General features: G+C 47.0%; 1 protein-coding gene across 5 annotated transcripts in view; it reads right to left on the minus strand.

Annotated features, from left to right (window-relative positions):
* SYNDIG1 (synapse differentiation inducing 1) overlaps positions 1-17,138 on the minus strand; it is a 244,390-nt gene that overhangs the window by 70,070 nt on the left and 157,182 nt on the right. For all 5 annotated transcript variants that reach the window (XM_027622255.2, XM_027622251.2, XM_027622253.2 and 2 more), the window contains one exon: positions 9,229-9,366. In XM_027622255.2, coding sequence (XP_027478056.2) covers positions 9,229-9,366 — 138 coding nt within the window. The remainder of the gene's footprint in view (positions 1-9,228; positions 9,367-17,138) is intronic.

Raw genomic sequence — 17,138 nt, forward strand, 5'->3', positions numbered from 1 at the left:
ATCAAAATGGTCTTTACCACCGAAGGTGTTAAACTTCATGACGCATCAGGCCCAAGTAAGAGGTTCTTAAGGTGTGAAGAATGAAATTACTTTCTGAGAGGGGGGCGGAGCAAGATGGCGGAGGAGTAGGAGACCTAGATTTCGTCTGGTCTCAGGAATTCAGCTGAATAGGGATCAAACCATTCTGAACACCTACGAACTCAACAGGAGATCAAAGAGGAGAGTAGCAACAACTATCTGAACAGAGAAGCAAACACTTACTGGAAGGTAGGACGTGGGGAGAAGTGAAACCGAGGCGATATTCGGGAGGATAGACGGCGGGGGAGGGGCCTCCGCCGGCCGCTTCTGGCAAATGCTAGAGCCGCGGAGCACAAAATCGGAACTTTTAGAAGTCGGCTCCGCTGAGGGACGTCGCTCCAGTGGCTAAGCAGGGGGTGGAATCCTCCCAGGACAGTGTGGTCTCAGGACCCTCGGGGTCACAGAAAGACCGGGGGAGCCTGACTGCGCCAGAGCTCCCAGGTATCGGAGCGGGGAAGCCGGCTGCAGAGACGGAGCTGAGGCGCGGGCTCTCAGCTTGGGGTTGCCATAAACTGTGATCCGCGGCCCAGTCGGGCCACTACTCCTGCAGCAGGGACCCAACAAGCGGCAGAGCTGGGGAGACTCCCCTTCCTTCCCGGGGAAGAGCAGCGCGGGAACGCACCGCAGGGATCTGCTGGGTTTGGAGACTCCACACGGGGTCGGGTGCCAGAGATAGCAACGCTCGGTCACAGGCCGGGTGAGCACAGAGAGCGGCCGGAAACCGGGGACAAGGGAGTGACTGCTTTTCTCTGGGGGCGCACTGAGGAGCGGGGCCCCGCGTTCTCAGCTCCTCCCGGTGGAGATTGGGAGGCCACCATTTTTGCCTTGGTCCTCCAAGGCTGTATGGAGAGCTTGCAGGGAACAAAAGCTCCTGAGATCAAACCCGAGCAGCTTGCTTAGCCCGGACCGACAAGGGCGGGGCAATTCAGCCTCTGGCAAAGACATTTGGAAACCACAGCAACAGGCCCCTCCCCCAGAAGATCAGCACGAACAGCCAGCAAGCCAAAACCAAGTTTACCGATCAAGGAGAACAGGAGAACTCCAGCGCTAGGGGAATACTGCACATAGAATTCATGGCTTTTTTTTACCATGATTCATTAGTTCATCAAAGTTAATTTTTGTTAACTGTTTTTTTTCTTTTCCCCTTTTTCAACCAACATCTTATCAATCTCTTTTTTAAAAAAATTTTATTTTTCAATTTTAGAGTCATATTTTATCCCTTCATAGTAGTTACCCTTATTTTTGGCATATATATATAAGTTGTTCTGTCTTTAAAATTTTGAGATACAGTTTCTTCTAACAGATAAAAATATACCCTAAATCACTAGTGTATAGCTCTGTTCTAGTCTCCTGCCTGATCACATTCTCTCCCTTTTTTCTTTTTTTTTTAAATCTTCTTTCTTTTTTCAAACAACTTCTTATCAAGTCCTTTTATAAAATCTTTTATAATTTTCATCTTTACAGTCATCTTCTATCCCTTCATTGTATCAACCCATATTTTGTACATATATGTCTTTCTTCCTTTAAAATTTTAGGGGGCACTTTTTTCTAACAGACCAAAATACGCCCAAAATCTAGTGTGTGGCACTGATCTATGCACTAGATTGATCATATTTGATCACATTCTGCTTTTTTTGTATTGTTGTGTTTTTGTTTTAATCTTTTTTTTCTCTTTCTTTTTTCTTTCTTTCCCTTTCTTTTCCCCTGGTTTCAGGTCTTTTCTGATTTGTATACAGTATATTTGCTGGGGACGTTGTAAACCTGTTAGCATTTTGTTCTCTCATTCATCTATTCTCCTCTGGACAAAATGACAAGACGAAAAAAATCACCTCAGCTAAAAGAACAAGAGGTAGTACCGTCAGCCAGGGACTTACTCAATAGGGACATTAGTACGATGTCGGACCTAGGGTTCAGAATCATGACTTTAAAGATACTAGCTGGGCTTGAAAAAAGCGTGGAAGTTAATAGAGAAACCCTTTCTGGAGAAATAAAAGAACTAAAATCTAACCAAGTTGAAATCAAAAAGGCTATTGATGAGGTGCAATCAAAAATGGGGGCACTAATTGCTAGGATAAATGAGGCAGAAGAGAGAATCAGTGATATAGAAGACCAAATGATGGAAAATAAAGAGGCTGAGAAAAAGAGGGAGAAAGAACTACAGGATCACGAGGGCAGAATTCGAGAGATAAGTGATACAATAAGACGAAACAACATTAGAATAATTGGGATCCCAGAAGAAGAAGAAAGAGAGAGAGGGGCAGAAGGTATATTGGAGCAAATAATAGCAGAGAACTTCCCTAATGTGAGGAAGGAAACGGGCATCAAAATCCAGGAGGCACAGAGAACCCCTCTCAAAATCAATAATAATAGGTCAACATCCCGACATCTAATAGTAAAACTTATGAGTCTCAGAGACAAAGAGAAAATCCTGAAAGCACCTCAGGGGAAGAGATATGTAACTTACAATGGTAAAAATATTAGGTTGGCAACAGACCTATCCACAGAGACCTGGCAGGCCAGAAAGGACTGGCAAGATATCTTCAGAGCACTAAACGAGAAAAATATGCAGCCAAGAATACTATATCCAGCTAGGCTGTCATTGAAAACAGAAGGAGAGATCAAAAGCTTCCAGAACAAACAAAAACTAAAGGAATTTGCAAACATGAAAACAGCCCTCCAAGAAATATTGAAAGGGGTCCTCTAAGCAAAGAGAGAGCCTAAAAGCAGCAAAGATCAGAGAGGAACACAGACAACATACAGTAACAGTCACCTTACAGGCAATACAATGGCACTAAATTCATACCTTTCAATAGTTATCCTGAATGTAAATGGGCTAAATGCCCCAATCAAAAGACACAGGCTATCAGATTGGATTAAAAAACAGGATCCATCAATATGCTGTGTGCAAGAGACTCATTTTAGACGCAAAGACACCCCCACATTGAAAGTGAGGGGGTGGAAAACCATTTACCATGCTAATGGACACCAAAAGAAAGCTGGGGTGGCAATCCTTATATCAGACAAATTAGATTTTAAAACAAAGACTGTAATAAGAGATGAGGAAGGACACTATATCCTACTTTAAGTGTCTATCCAACAAGAAGATCTAACAATTGTAAATATCTATGCCCCAAACATGGGAGCAGCCAATTATATAAGGCAATTAATAACAAAAGCAAAGAAACACATTACAACAATATAATAATAGTGGGGGACTTTAACACCCCCCTGACTGAAATGGACAGATCATCTAAGCAAAAGATCAAAAAGGAAATAAAGACTTTAAATGACACACTGGACCAAATGGACTCACAGACATATTCAGAACATTCCATCCCAAAGCAACGGAATACACAATCTTCTCTAGTGCCCATGGAACATTCTCCAGAATTGATCACATCCTAGGTCACAAATCAGGTCTCAACCGGTACCAAAAGATTGGGATCATTCCCTGCATATTTTCAGACCACAATGCTTTGAAACTAGAACTCAATCACAAGAGGAAAGTCGGAAAGAACTCAAATACATGCAGGCTAAAGAGCATCCTACTAAAGAATGAATGGGTCAACCAGGAAATTAAAGAAGAATTAAAAAAATTCCTGGAAAACAATGAAAATGAAAACACAACTGTCCAAAATCTTTGGGATACAGCAAAGGCAGTCCTGAGAGGAAAGTATATAGCAATACAAGCCTTTCTCAAGAAACAAGAACTGTCTCAAATACACAACCTAACCCTACACCTAAAGGAGCTAGAGAAAGAACAGCAAATAAAGCCTAAACCCAGCAGGAGAAGAGAAATCATAAAGATCAGAGCAGAAATCAATGAACTAGAAACCAAAAGAACAGTAGAACAGATCAACGAAACTAGGAGCTGGTTCTTTGAAAGAATTAACAAGATTGATAAACCCCTGGCCAGACTGATCAAAAAGAAAAGAGAAATGACCCAAATCAACAAAATCATGAGTGAAAGAGCAGAGATCACAAGCAACACCAAAGAAATACAAACAATTATAAGAACATATTATGAGCAACTCTATGCCAGCAAATTAGATAACCTGGAAGAAATGGGTGCATTCCTAGAGATGTATCAACTACCAAAACTGAACCAGGAAGAAATAGAAAACCTGAACAGACCTATAACCACTAAGGAAATTGAAGCAGTCATCAAAAATCTCCCAACAAACAAAAGCCCAGGGCCAGATGGCTTCCCAGGGGAATTCTATCAGACATTTAAAGAAGAATTAATACCTATTCTCCTGAAACTGTTACAAAAAATAGAAATGGAAGGAAAACTTCCAAATTCATTTTATGAGGCCACCATTACCTTGATCCCAAAACCAGACAAAGATCCCATCAGAAAGGAGAATTACAGACCAATATCCTTGATGAACATGGATGCAAAAATTCTCACCGAAATACTAGCCAATAGGATCCAACAGTACATTAAAAGGATTATTCACCACGACCAAGTGGGATTTATCCCTGGGCTGCAAGGCTGGTTCAACATCCGCAAATCAATCAACGTGATACAATACAATAACAAAAGAAAGAACAAGAATCATATGATCCTCTCAGTAGATGCAGAAAAAGCATTTGACAAAGTACAGCATCCTTTCTTGATCAAAACTCTTCAGAGTATAGGGATAGAGGGTACATACCTCAATATCATAAAAGCCATCTACGAAAAACCTACAGCGAATATCATTCTCAATGGGGAAAAGCTGAGAGCTTTTCCCCTAAGGTCAGGAACGCAGCAGGGATGTCCACTCTCACCATTGCTATTCAACATAGTATTAGAAGTCCTAGCCACAGCAATCAGACAACAAAAAGAAATCAAAGGCATCCAAATCGGCAAAGAGGAAGTCCAACTCTCACTCTTTGCAGATGATAGGATACTGTATGTGGAAAACCCAAAAGACTCCACCCCAAAACTGCTAGAACTCATACAGGAATTCAGTCAAGTAGCAGGCTATAAAATCAATGCACAGAAATCAGTGGCATTCCTATACACCAACAACAAGACAGAAGAGAGACAAATCAAGGAGTCGATCCCATTCACAATTGCACCCAAAACCATAAGATACCTAGGAATAAAGTTAACCAAAGAGGCAAAGGATCTGTACTCAGAAAACTATAAAATACTCAGGAAAGAAATCGAAGAAGACACAAAGAAATGGAAAAACGTTCCATGCTCATGGATTGGGAGAACCAACATTGTGAAGGTGTCAATGCTACCTAGAGCAATCTACACATTCAATGCAATCCCCATCAAAATACCATCCACTTTTTTCAAAGAAATGGAACAAATAATCCTAAAATTTGTATGGAACCAGAAGAGACCCCGAATAGCCAGAGGAATATTGAAAAAGAAAAGTAAAGCTGGCGGCATCACAATTCCGGACTTCCAGCTCTATTACAAAGCTGTCATCATCAAGACAGTATGGTACTGGCACAAAAACAGACCCATAGATCAATGGAACAGAATCGAGAGCCCAGAAATGGACCCTCAACTCTATGGTCAACTTATCTTTGACAAAGCAGGAAAGAACGTCCAATGGAAAAAGGACAGTCTCTTCAACATATGGTGTTGGGAAAATTGGACAGCCACATGCAGAAGAATGAAACTGGACCATTTCCTTACACCACACACAAAAATAGACTCCAAATGGTTGAAAGACCTAAACGTGAGACAGGAGTCCATCAAAATCCTAAAGGAGAACACAGGTAGAACCTCTTCGACCTCAGCCGCAGCAACTTCTTCCTAGAAACATCGCCAAAGGCACGGGAAGCCAGGGCAAAAATGAACTATTGGGATTTCATCAAGATAAAAAGCTTTTGCACAGCAAAAGAAACAGTCCACAAAACCAAAAGACAACCGACAGAATGGGAGTAAATATTTGCAAATGACATATTAGATAAAGGGCTAGTATCCAAAATCTATAAAGAACTTACTAAACTCAACACCCAAAGAACAAATAATCCAATCAAGAAATGGGCAGAAGACATGAACAGACATTTTTCCAAAGAAGACATCCAAATGGCCAACAGGCACATGAAAAAGTGCTCAACATCGCTCGGCATCAGGGAAATCCAAATCAAAACGTCAATGAGATACCACCTCACACCCGTCAGAATGGCTAAAATTAACAAGTCAGAGAACGACAGATGTTGGCGGGGATTTGGAGAAAGGGGAACCCTCCTACACTGTCGGTGGGAATGCAAGCTGGTGCAACCCCTCTGGAAAACAGTATGGAGGTTCCTCAAACAGTTGAAATTAGAGCTACCATTCGATCCAGCAATTGCACTACTGGGTATTTACCCCAAAGATACAAATGTAGGGACCCGAAGGGGTACGTGCACCCCAATGTTTATAGCAGCAATGTCCACAATAGCCAAACTGTGGAAAGAGCCAAGATGTCCATCGACAGATGAATGGATAAAGAAGATGTGGTATATATGCACAATGGAATATTATGCAGGCATGAAAAGGAATGAGATCTTGCCATTTGCAACGACGTGGATGGATCTGGAGGGTGTTATGCTGAGTGAAATAAGTCAATCAGAGAAAGACATGTATCATATGACCTCACTGATATGAGGAATTCTTAATCTCAGGAACAAACTGAGGGTTGCTGGAGTGGTCGGGGTTGGGAGGGATGGGGTGGCTGGGTGATAGACATTGGGGAGGGTATGTGCTACGGTGAGCGCTGTGAATTGTGTAAGACTGTTGAATCACAGATCTGTACTTCTGAAACAACGCAACATATTTTTTAAGAAAAAAGAAAAAGAAGAAGATAGCAGGAGAGGAAGAATGAAGGGGAGTAAGTCAGACGGGGAGACGAACCAGGAGAGATGATGGACTCTGAAAAACAAACTGAGGTTTCTAGAGGGGAGGAGGGTAGGGGGATGGGTTAGCCTGGTGATGGGTATTAAAGAGGGCACATTCTGCATGGAGCACTGGGTGTTATGAAGAAACAATGAATCATGGAACACTACACCAAAACAAATGATGTAATATATGGTGGTTAACATAATAAAAAAAATAGAAATTACTTTCTGAGAAAGAATCTAAATGCTAGCCTTGGCAATTGTGGCCTTGATATTTATTATAGTTACAATCTTTCAGCCAAAGATGCCGTGCAGAGCTTGTCCTGCTCCAGAGATGGGGGCTTCACCTAGGATATAGAGTAGCCAAGACAGGGCAACCTCTCCAGCCTTTCCTGGTTCCCACTCATTTATCCAATGCTCACTTCTGCCCAGCACTCTCCCCGCATGCTCATGCCGATGTTGGCTGCCATGACTTTGAACAGGTAACACTTGTCCCCATGGAATACAAGGGAAAAATATCAATCCCACTGTAAAATTTGGCAATCAAGGTATAGCTCTGACATCGATGGTACTCCACCCCCCAACCCCAGCCAGGATAGGTAACGGGCTTTCTCAGCAGGGTTGGCCCAGGAGGTTGGGAGTGACCTGCCCCACGTCATCACAACAGGTGGCAGGACTGGGATGCAGGGGAGAAGGCTGATGTCACACATGCAGCTCCTGGGAAAAGCCTCAATGGCCTGTGATGTACGAGAAGCTGGTTCTCTCTGCCGCACACTCCCATCCTTCCCTTTCTTAGTGCAACTACCCTGGCCTATTTGCAGCAGGCTCACTCAGGTTCAGGGTGCAGTTTACACAGGAGCGGGCAGGCTCTGGGCCTTGGGGATCTTCTTCAGAGCATATTCCACTCACTGAGGGCATTTGTGCACATGCCTTTCTCCTGGTCCTGCTGTGTGTCCCAATCCTCGCCCATTTAGTAGTGCCCATGTCCCCTTCTTGGCGTCCAGGTACACCCAAGACTGACTCTGCCCCACAGCCTCCCAGGCCCCTGGCAGACCTGGAATCTTGCTTCCTGGTCCATGCCTGTTCCCCCAGAGAAGGGGGTCTTTGGCATTTGTGGGATAAAGTGACAAAAGTGAAGTTCAGATAGACGCCCCAGCCCAAGCTGGATATGGAACAATGGCTGAGCCCAACCCCAGCATTGCAGGACTGCCCCCATCCTCCATCTTGCCCTGCTCGTTATCTTCTAGAATTGACCATAGTGCAGTGCTGGGAGGGGGGCCTGCTTCATTCCTGCATGAGAGGGTCTCTCCAGAGTCCCTGCTAAGAATCACCTGCTCTCAGGGGTGTTCACTGCTCTCCCCTGCCCCTCTGTGATGTCGTAAAAGGAGGGAGGGGAGAAAGGAAAATATATCAAGGGAGTCTCTCTCACCAAACAAAACAAGGTCAACAAAGAAACTTGCAAAAAGCAGTGAGAGGCCACTGCTGGGCTTAGCCAAGGGACCAGTTTTCAAGCCAGGAGAAATAAATGTTTCAAACACAAGACCTGCCAGAGCCCCAGAACCCTAGAAGCTGGAGAGGGAGGCTTGACTGCTGAGCGATGCTCGGCATGCCCCAAGGACACACATGGGTGTGGGCACCACTTTCACCCCGCTGACCCAGGGAGCTGCCTTCCTCTGGTCTAGCTGGGATGACGGTGTCAATGTGGTAATGCTGAAACCCTCTGTGACTGGCAGATCAACAAAAACCGGTACAGAGACTGTTGCTGCACGAATACTCTTCATTTGCTACAGAACACCTTTCAAAGCCTGGCTTCCCTGAAGGCACAACAGGGAGCATGCTGTGCATGAAAAAGGCCCAGGGACCGACCCCCAGAAGCCCTCACCCTGGAGGAAGGAGGGCACGATTCACTGTAGGATGGGCCATGTCCTCCAGCAGAACTTCAGCTAGGGAGGAGTACACACGGGCTGCTGGAACCTCATTTTATCTGAATGAGACTGTCGGCAGAGAGAACCACCCCAGCTCCCCACCTGCTTTCCCAGCAAGTCTGAAGTCCTTGCCCCGGGCACAGCGCCTCCCAGCACTGGGTCCAGCCCACTGGCATAACCTCCGTGCCTGCTCGAAGGCAGAACTCCCAGCCTGCTTTCCTGGAGGCCACGGGGCAGTCCCAGCACGCTGAGCTGAGGCCTCCTGACCCCCCTCGTGGGCCTGTCCTAACCAGAAAGCACAGGCCCCGTGGCATAGCCTGAGCTGCACAGGCTTCTCGGGGTCTCCTCCTCAGCAGCCTCGCTGTGCTGCATGTGGGGCTGACGGAGAGAGGCTTACCTCGTGGGACAAGTAGAAGGCGGCAATGCCCAAAGGCCAGAAACAGCAGAGCATGGAGAAGACGCTGAGGCCCAAGTGGTCCCTTGGAGGCATCATGAGGAAGTTGTCCTCACTCTCTGTGTCGCTCGAGTAGTCGCTCTGCAAGACAGAAATGGGCAGGGATGGGACAGAAGAAGAGAGCATTAACAATGGAGTCACCCTACAATGCCCCGGACATGGGTGTCGAGCCTGGTGTAGAGCAAACCCTCCTGAGAAGGTCACTGTTGTTATAGTGCAAGTATACTTCCCTAAAGAAAGGAAGCCCCTGGTTGAGGAGATCTTTATCAAGAACAAGAGGAGAAAAATCCCAAGTACTTGGCTCTTGGGTTGTTCCATAGAAGGTCAAATCCTACAGAAGGCCATTATTTCACAGATCTTTGGGATCCAGGGACACATGGTGGGGATAGAGGTTTAATCTATACAAAGATGGGATGGGCACACTCAGAAGGCACACTCACCAGCATGTGGACTCCTCTCTTTATTCTAAGACTTCAAACTGGTTTACAGGGCTAGGCAGGGCCAGTGTGGGACAAGGGGACACTCCCTGAACCCCCTTCATTTCCTTAGACTCTGATCCGAGTTAGGATGTTGCTGGGCCTAGAGTCCACCCTGGGTGTTTGTGCTCCTCCCAGAGAAGCTAATGGCTGCTTTGTGAGAAAGCTCCTCTGGGATGAGGCCACTTGGCAGGCCCACGGGCTCCTCCCAGCCCTGGCAGAGCCTCCTAGGGAGTCTGGTGCAGGGGTCGGGGACTGGCACAGGGATTTGTAAAAAGCAGCTCAGAAGACTCCAGCACTCACTGAGCAATGGGAACCGGGGACCAAACCTCCCTGCCAAAAGCTCCCTAGCTCCAGGATGCTAGATGGCCGTCGTCCCACCAGCACCTCCACCTCTGAATTCTGTGCCCAGAGGATGCTTTTAGTCTCAGGGATTATTCCATTTGCTGGGCCCCCATCCTGATTTTTCTCTCCTCATCAAAACATGGCACACTCAACGCTGACTCATCCAAAAACCAGGGCCAGCCTATCTCCGTGCGTATTTTAAGCAAAGACGGGATTGCATTTTACTCCAGATTTTGTTTCCTAAAAAAGAACCGGAGCATTTGTTCTTGAAAGAGGGTCATTAGCTTCCTCACTCCCTTTGCCAGTGCCAGAGGTAGTTAAACATGCAGCCTCCAGCTTCCTCAGGTGGCTTTAGGGCAGGGGGTGACCTGAGGCACCAAACACCCGGGAGGTGTGTGAGCATCATGCTGTGTGGACACCATCGCTGCCAGAACCACCCCCAGGAGTGCCACTGTGTACCTCCCCTGACATTCCCACGCACAGACAGGCAGATGAAGCCCACAGAGGACCATGGATCCCTCCCAATTTTGGTTAACTAAATGCACACATATCACTGCCAATCAGAGCCTCCAGTCGGCAAGCAGACAGCCGTGGAATTAATGGAAACTTCCTGTTAGGACTCTGTTTCTGTGTAGTTGAAGGAGAACAGGCACATTCTGAGGGTCTCATTCAAATCGCAAACAAGGACCCTTTCCAGAGGACCTGTGCTTGAAGTGGGCGATGCACTGTGGACACAGCCCCCCCTCCACCCATCCCACACTTGCACACATGCACACCCCCGCCCCCACCACCAATGAGTCAGGAACTGAGAGGTATCCCTTGTCACAGGGGGCTGCCTCCTTCCCACCAGGCACGCTCTCTGCCCTGGGAAGACACTTGCCCCTCACGACACATCCCTCCAGGAGTCTGGGACCACATGTCATCCCCCACCCCCTGCCCTGACAGAGCCCGGTCTGTGAAATTTCTATTCTTTTCACTCTGTAGCCCTGCTTTCCATATGGTCTCTCAAACAATGAAGGGAAATGAGAATCACGGTCCCTATGTCTGTCCAGAAAGGGCACTGAGCAGCCCCTGGAATGCACAATTCACAGGTGAGACCTGGGGTCGGAAGGCTGGCCAGGGAGAGATACACGTGTGCCTAGCTGCTGGGAAGCCAAAGTCTTTTGATCTCAATGAAGGAGTGCAATGTTCTGGCTGAGCCTGAGTGTCCTCACGGCTGTGGGTCTCCAGACAAGCAGCCACATGCCAATGCACCCTTGGCCTCTAGACCCTCACTCTGGAAACAGGACAGTGTCCGCACCATCGGGTGGCTTAGCCGCGATGCAAAGGGTCCTCTGCATGAGGAGCTGGTGAGGTCTGGGAAGGGAGGCACCTATGGTGACAGTGCCAGGGCAGGCCACGACTGTGACCAGAGAGCCCCTGGGAGGGCTGGAGGACCAGGTATAAAAAACAGCCACTTCCTCTAGCCCTGGACTCAGACACGGAGTTGGTGTCACACCAACAGATCAGGATGCTGCAGGTGGATGTGCTTGCACACGGCCAACAACTCTGTCAATGGATATTTTTGTTTCTTGGCTTTTGTGGGCTTTTTGTTTGTTTTAGTTTACAAAGAGTTTTATATACCTGCACTGGCTGGAATCTCAGGGCAACTCTGGAAATAGGTGTCGTTACTATTTTTATTGTTATTTCTGTTTTATGAAGGACAACGCTGGACTCGAGAGCTAAGTGTCTTGCCGAATCAAAGAAGTGCCCAGTCAGTGGCCACTCCTTCCAGAACTCTGTAGTGTAAGCTGTGCTGGACAGTAACCACTGCTAAAAGCAAACCCCATTTGGGCTCAATTGCATCTTGCCCAAAGGTGAGGTGTCTTCTCTGCCCTGCCCGCCCCAGGGATGACAGTGACCGCTCCGGACTGGTCTGCTTCATGGTGGCTACAGGGTCGTCAGTGGCAGTACTGGGCAGGAAGAGCTCCCCCAGTCATGTGCCTTGTGAACTGTTGCCACAGACCACATAGGTATGCTGAGCCCCAACTTCCATTTTTGGAATCTGCCTAGAATTACACCACTATCCCCATGAAGCAAAGAATTAGATTTCAGGGCACTCCCCCAAAATCTTCACAGATTTTTATTTAGAAGCATAAGGGAACCACACTCTGTAAATTGCAAAGTTGTGGCTATACGGCACCAAAAATAATTAGTCAATTTTGATTAAAATAGAGCTTAAAAATTCAGGCAAATTACAGGGCAGACAGAAACAGCCAGTCCATTTTATGTTCTGTCTTCCATAGGCGGCTGTTCTGTGGGTATAAGCGGCCGTGGGCATCTTGCCACCAACAGGAAGGAGAGGAGATGAGAGGAGGCTTGCCTGGGTGAGGCTGCGTAGACACCAATACACCAAATAGGGAAAACACACGCAAACATCAGCACCAAGAAATTCATCATGCACAGCAGCTGTTTCTAAAAATGGTCTTCATGGGTCATCAGATTAGAGAATTGCAAGGCAAACTGAAAGCATTCCAAGGGGGCTTACAGTCCCTGCAGGGGCCCTGCTCTGCGGCGGCCAGTGCTGAGCGGGCCCAGGCAGAGGAGGGCGCTGTTGAGTCCACGGGCACCTCACACGACGGGCCCATTCTACGACCGGTTCCATCACCTCCTCTCAGAGCGACAGCTCTTGACCCTGTGGGGTTTTCTTCATTAGGGTATTTTAATATAACAGTCATAATGCCAGGCATGATGCCCCATGGTTCGCACATCACAATTCGCTTGGCTGTGTGAGCCTGGGCTGCGAGGATGTCATTTTAGGGGTGCACAGCTGGGCTCAGGTATGTCATTTGGTGTCACTCAAGGCCTCACACATCCTCCTGCCGACGCCTCTGGGCCTCGCACTGCCCTCCCATTGCCCCCAGACGCTGCTTGCTCCTCTGGAGCGCCACTCTGCATGGCCCCAAGGAGAGAGTGGAGGGGCACAGAGAAGGATGGGACAGCCACGGCTCGAAGGCAGGGCTTCCCATGGAGGCTCCCTTTCCAGGAATGTAGGGGTGTTTGTTCTAGAGTGTTTTTAACAGCACTGTTTAAAAACAGTGAAATCACAGAAGAATCCTACATAGAATTCTATAGATTCACGGAAAATGATGTTTATAAAAACTCAGATGAAAAACTAGAGTAGAATGTCAGAAATTAGATGCTTCTGGATGGTGAGGACATTGGTGATTGTTTTCTTTCTGCACTGAGACTGCTCTTCAGGCCACTTTGTAAGCGCTTGTTTGTTGAGCATGTCGTTGCATTTGGATGGCTCAGTGGAGAATGGGGCAAGGGGCTGGAAAGAGCACCCCTGCTTCTGGGCTCCCTAGGGAAGCCTGTGTGGGAGGTGGGAGGGGGAGAGGAAGGGCGGAGACAAGAGGGTTGGGCGGGGGTGGGCTGGCAGCAGGGCCCTCAGCAGGGCAGCAGGGTAGAGACCATCCCGGAAAGAATCCCAAGTCCATGTATGTCACCCCCTTTCCAGTGCCAGCAAGGGCCAAGGAATTTGGGAGTTTGGAATTTGGGAGTCAGCCCAGCCAAGGAGCAAAGCAGATTATGAAGGCAGAACTTCAGCCTTTGCCCCAGTCTCTTTCAAGTATTCGATGCTTGGAGCACACGCTTCACAGAGTAGCTTCCTACTGCCCTACATGGAGACAGCCCAAAGCAGGAACGACCAGATTTTCCCCAGCAACGCTCAACAGCCATTGCTCCCAAACTCATGCCCTGGCTCATCTTTGGAGGATGAAACTATGTGCAGTGTCAGTAAAGTATCACATGTACTTCGCTCTCTATTGTAATTCCTAAAACCTGGGAATTCAGTTATTTTTTTGTTAGTCAACTCCCCAGTGATCAGGCAGTTCAAAGAACAGAAATAGAAAGTTTCCTAGTAGATACACATTTTTCACTGCAACATGTTTGATTTTCCTCCAGTAATGACAATCAGTGTATTTGGTTTTGGGGGAAACATCACAGTGTGCATGGTATTGCAGGTGCTGCCTCATTTTTCACTTAATAGGGGGGTGCTTCTGTGCTGCAATTCATGCAGTGGGCTGGGGGCCTCCTTAAGGACAGTCCTCAGACTCCAAGTCCCCTGAACTTAAACAGCTCCATCTCTTCTTGTATGAATGTTGACTTCCCAAGTAAACTTTTATAAAACAAATGGCTCTTAGCCAAAGGAAAGGAGGAAGGATGGATGAAGAGAAGGAAGGAAGGAAGGAAGGAAGGAAGGAAGGAAGGAAGGAAGGAAGGAAGGAAGGAAGGAAGGAAGAAGGAAGGAAGGGAGGGAAAGACCGAAAATGAGGGAATTAATGCATTACTTAGAAGTAATTTTTTTTTTTTTGCCCCCTGGTAGTATCTGGCACAATATTCCCTTAATGATTTTATATTCCTTGAGAAAGGAGGTACTTTTAGAAGGCAATAATCTGATTAAGAGCATAGAAATATGAAATTTTTCTGAAGACGGGGGAAAAATAAAGTTAACTCAGAAGGGATATCAAATACCACACCAGTGTCTCTTGTGTTCCAGGATGAATGAGACCCAATTCCCAAGACCCATGGTCCGGGTTACACCTGTGTAAACAGGTGCACACAATGCGGGGTTAGCCACCTCTCTGCACTCACCTCCCACCTTGCCTGTCTCTTCGGGAAGCTCCAACTTTGATTCCAGGGTTAGAGCGGATGACCACATAAATAATGTAAGGAGATTATTTGCATGGAGACTCTGTGGAATAGACCGGCGTTGTGTGCAAATGTGAGATGGTAAGAACTAAACAGACACCTGTTGCTGGGTCACCTCTAAGAACCATGCTCTTTGTTCTATTTCTTCTAAGTTTGTTTTCTCCTTTGTGGTGGGGGCTTCAGGTCTTAGCTCCTACTATAGTGCCATGAAGACTATATTCCCATGATCAATAGATTTGATTCATCTGCGACTTTAATTCCCTTTAAAAAGGTTCAGCCTTTAGGGGCAGGCATCAGGTGTCCAGAGGGTGACTCCAGGAGGAGCCCCTGCAAGGCTGCATCCAGCATTCATCACCTTCAGACAGCCAACTCATCGAAGGCGACTGGATGAGGCTCGGGACACACAAGCAAGGTTTCCAGGGCCAGGTCTGCTGTGCTCTGGGGACACAGGCCATCCTTTACACAGAGCAGTTGTCAAGAGCGAAACTTCTGCTGATGGTTACTTGTCCTGAACAAAGTGCAAACTCATCTCTTGTCTGGAAAGTGTCTAATTATCATCTAAGCATGGTTGAAGCCTTAAGGTCTGCAATGTTCTGGCAACAGGAGTCGAATGAAGCAAGCTTCATTAAGATTTACGTCTGGGCATTGCTCCTGGTTTGTCCAAAAGTGGGGCATGCTGGTAAGACATGATCACACCACAGGGCTATTCAATATGCCTGCGTTAATTTAAATGCTTGTTTTCTAACTAGATATGGGTATTTGATCCAATTGTTAGGATAGGAGGACCAGCTCCCTCCATGACGTCCCCCACCAGGTCAGGTCTTCTTGCGGTCTGGAAGTGCTCAGGGGCCCTGGGAAACAACTTATAGCAAAATGCTTTCCTGAGACACATTGTAGTGTGGCTCCCCTTAGAAGCAGATTTTGAGCAAAGGATTGGGGTGAATTGTTTTCCTGGGAGATAACCAAAAGAGATTCCAGCAGGAAGGAGAAGTGGGACCTGTCTGGGAACACAGAGGATAAATGGCGTGTCATTGAGGCAGGCACCTGCATGACCTGAAGCCTGGTCCTGCTGGGACCTCAGGGGGCCAGAGTGAGACCATTCCCAAAGTTAGCCCACCAAGAGGAACTACCTCTTGGTTGTTAGCAGGAGAATTGCTCCTGGGGCAGAGGTTCTCCCATACTTTGCAGATGGTCCCTCAGGCCCCCAGAGAAAGTCCTCAGGTAGACGGAGGCCAGGCCAGAGGGCTTCTATGTCTTCTTCTCCTGAGGGGCTGTGGAGAGCACCTGTTACAGAGCCCATGGAGAAACTGGGGATGTTAGTGGACACCCTAAAAGTTTGAATCAGGGCAATCCTAGATGGAGCAAGACTACCATACTCAGCCAACACCTGGGAGGGGTGAGGAGATGGGGGCCCACAAGGAATGTGCGTATCCAGGATGATAAACCCCATCCATGCCAAATAAATAAGCACAAAGCACAAATATGCATCCATGTGTGTAAGACTCGGTGTACAATAACACCACATGAATCAGGTAAAACTGATCTGGGCACAGCAAGCAGTCACTGTATGCTGATAATTAGGTTACTTTTTCACAGTCATGTGTTTGTGTTTTATCCACAGTGTGGATATCACTGAGTTGTACAGTGGACTTCAGATTTTGTGAAGAAATTGAGATTCACATCCGAAGGTCCCTTGCTCAGTTAAGGACCTGGGGGCAGCATGTGCAAAGGCCCTGGGTCATGAGCACTGTACACACACAAGGCTCTAGATAGTGAGAGAGAAAATGGTGTGAAGTGGGAGCAGAGAGGTGCTCACAGGCACACCATGCACAGTACTGGCCACTTTCCACTGCTTGAGAAATCCAAGGCTTATTCTATATCAGGAAATAAATAGGAACCTAGTCTTTTATGGCTAACCTAGTCTTTTACAGTTGTAAACCAACCCTAGCATGTCTAGTTATCATTAACTGCTGACCCAGTTTCTAAAGGTGCATCCCTACTTCTAATCTGTGCTATTTGCATGTGTGATTTTCTGCACAGAGAAGCTACATACATCATTGCATAAGGCGATGATTGTCCTTTTTAGATCTTCTTGCTTCTAGTCTACGATACATTTATCTGAGGAACTCAAAACATAATCCACCGAGTTCCTCACTGTTTTCAGATAGAAAGTCCAAGTAGTTGTAGCAAGGTGGATTTGGACTGGTTTGAAGGTGAAGAGGGGAACTAGGACTGAAATCTTAGCCCAGCTCCCTTGCCACTGTGGCGCTCCTCACTCTCAGAGTCCCTCCTGTGCATGGCCAGCATCTGGTATGGAGCGCCTCCTAAATTTTCATGGCC

This window comes from Zalophus californianus, chromosome 8 (assembly GCF_009762305.2).
Source record: "Zalophus californianus isolate mZalCal1 chromosome 8, mZalCal1.pri.v2, whole genome shotgun sequence".
NCBI lineage: Eukaryota > Metazoa > Chordata > Mammalia > Carnivora > Otariidae > Zalophus > Zalophus californianus.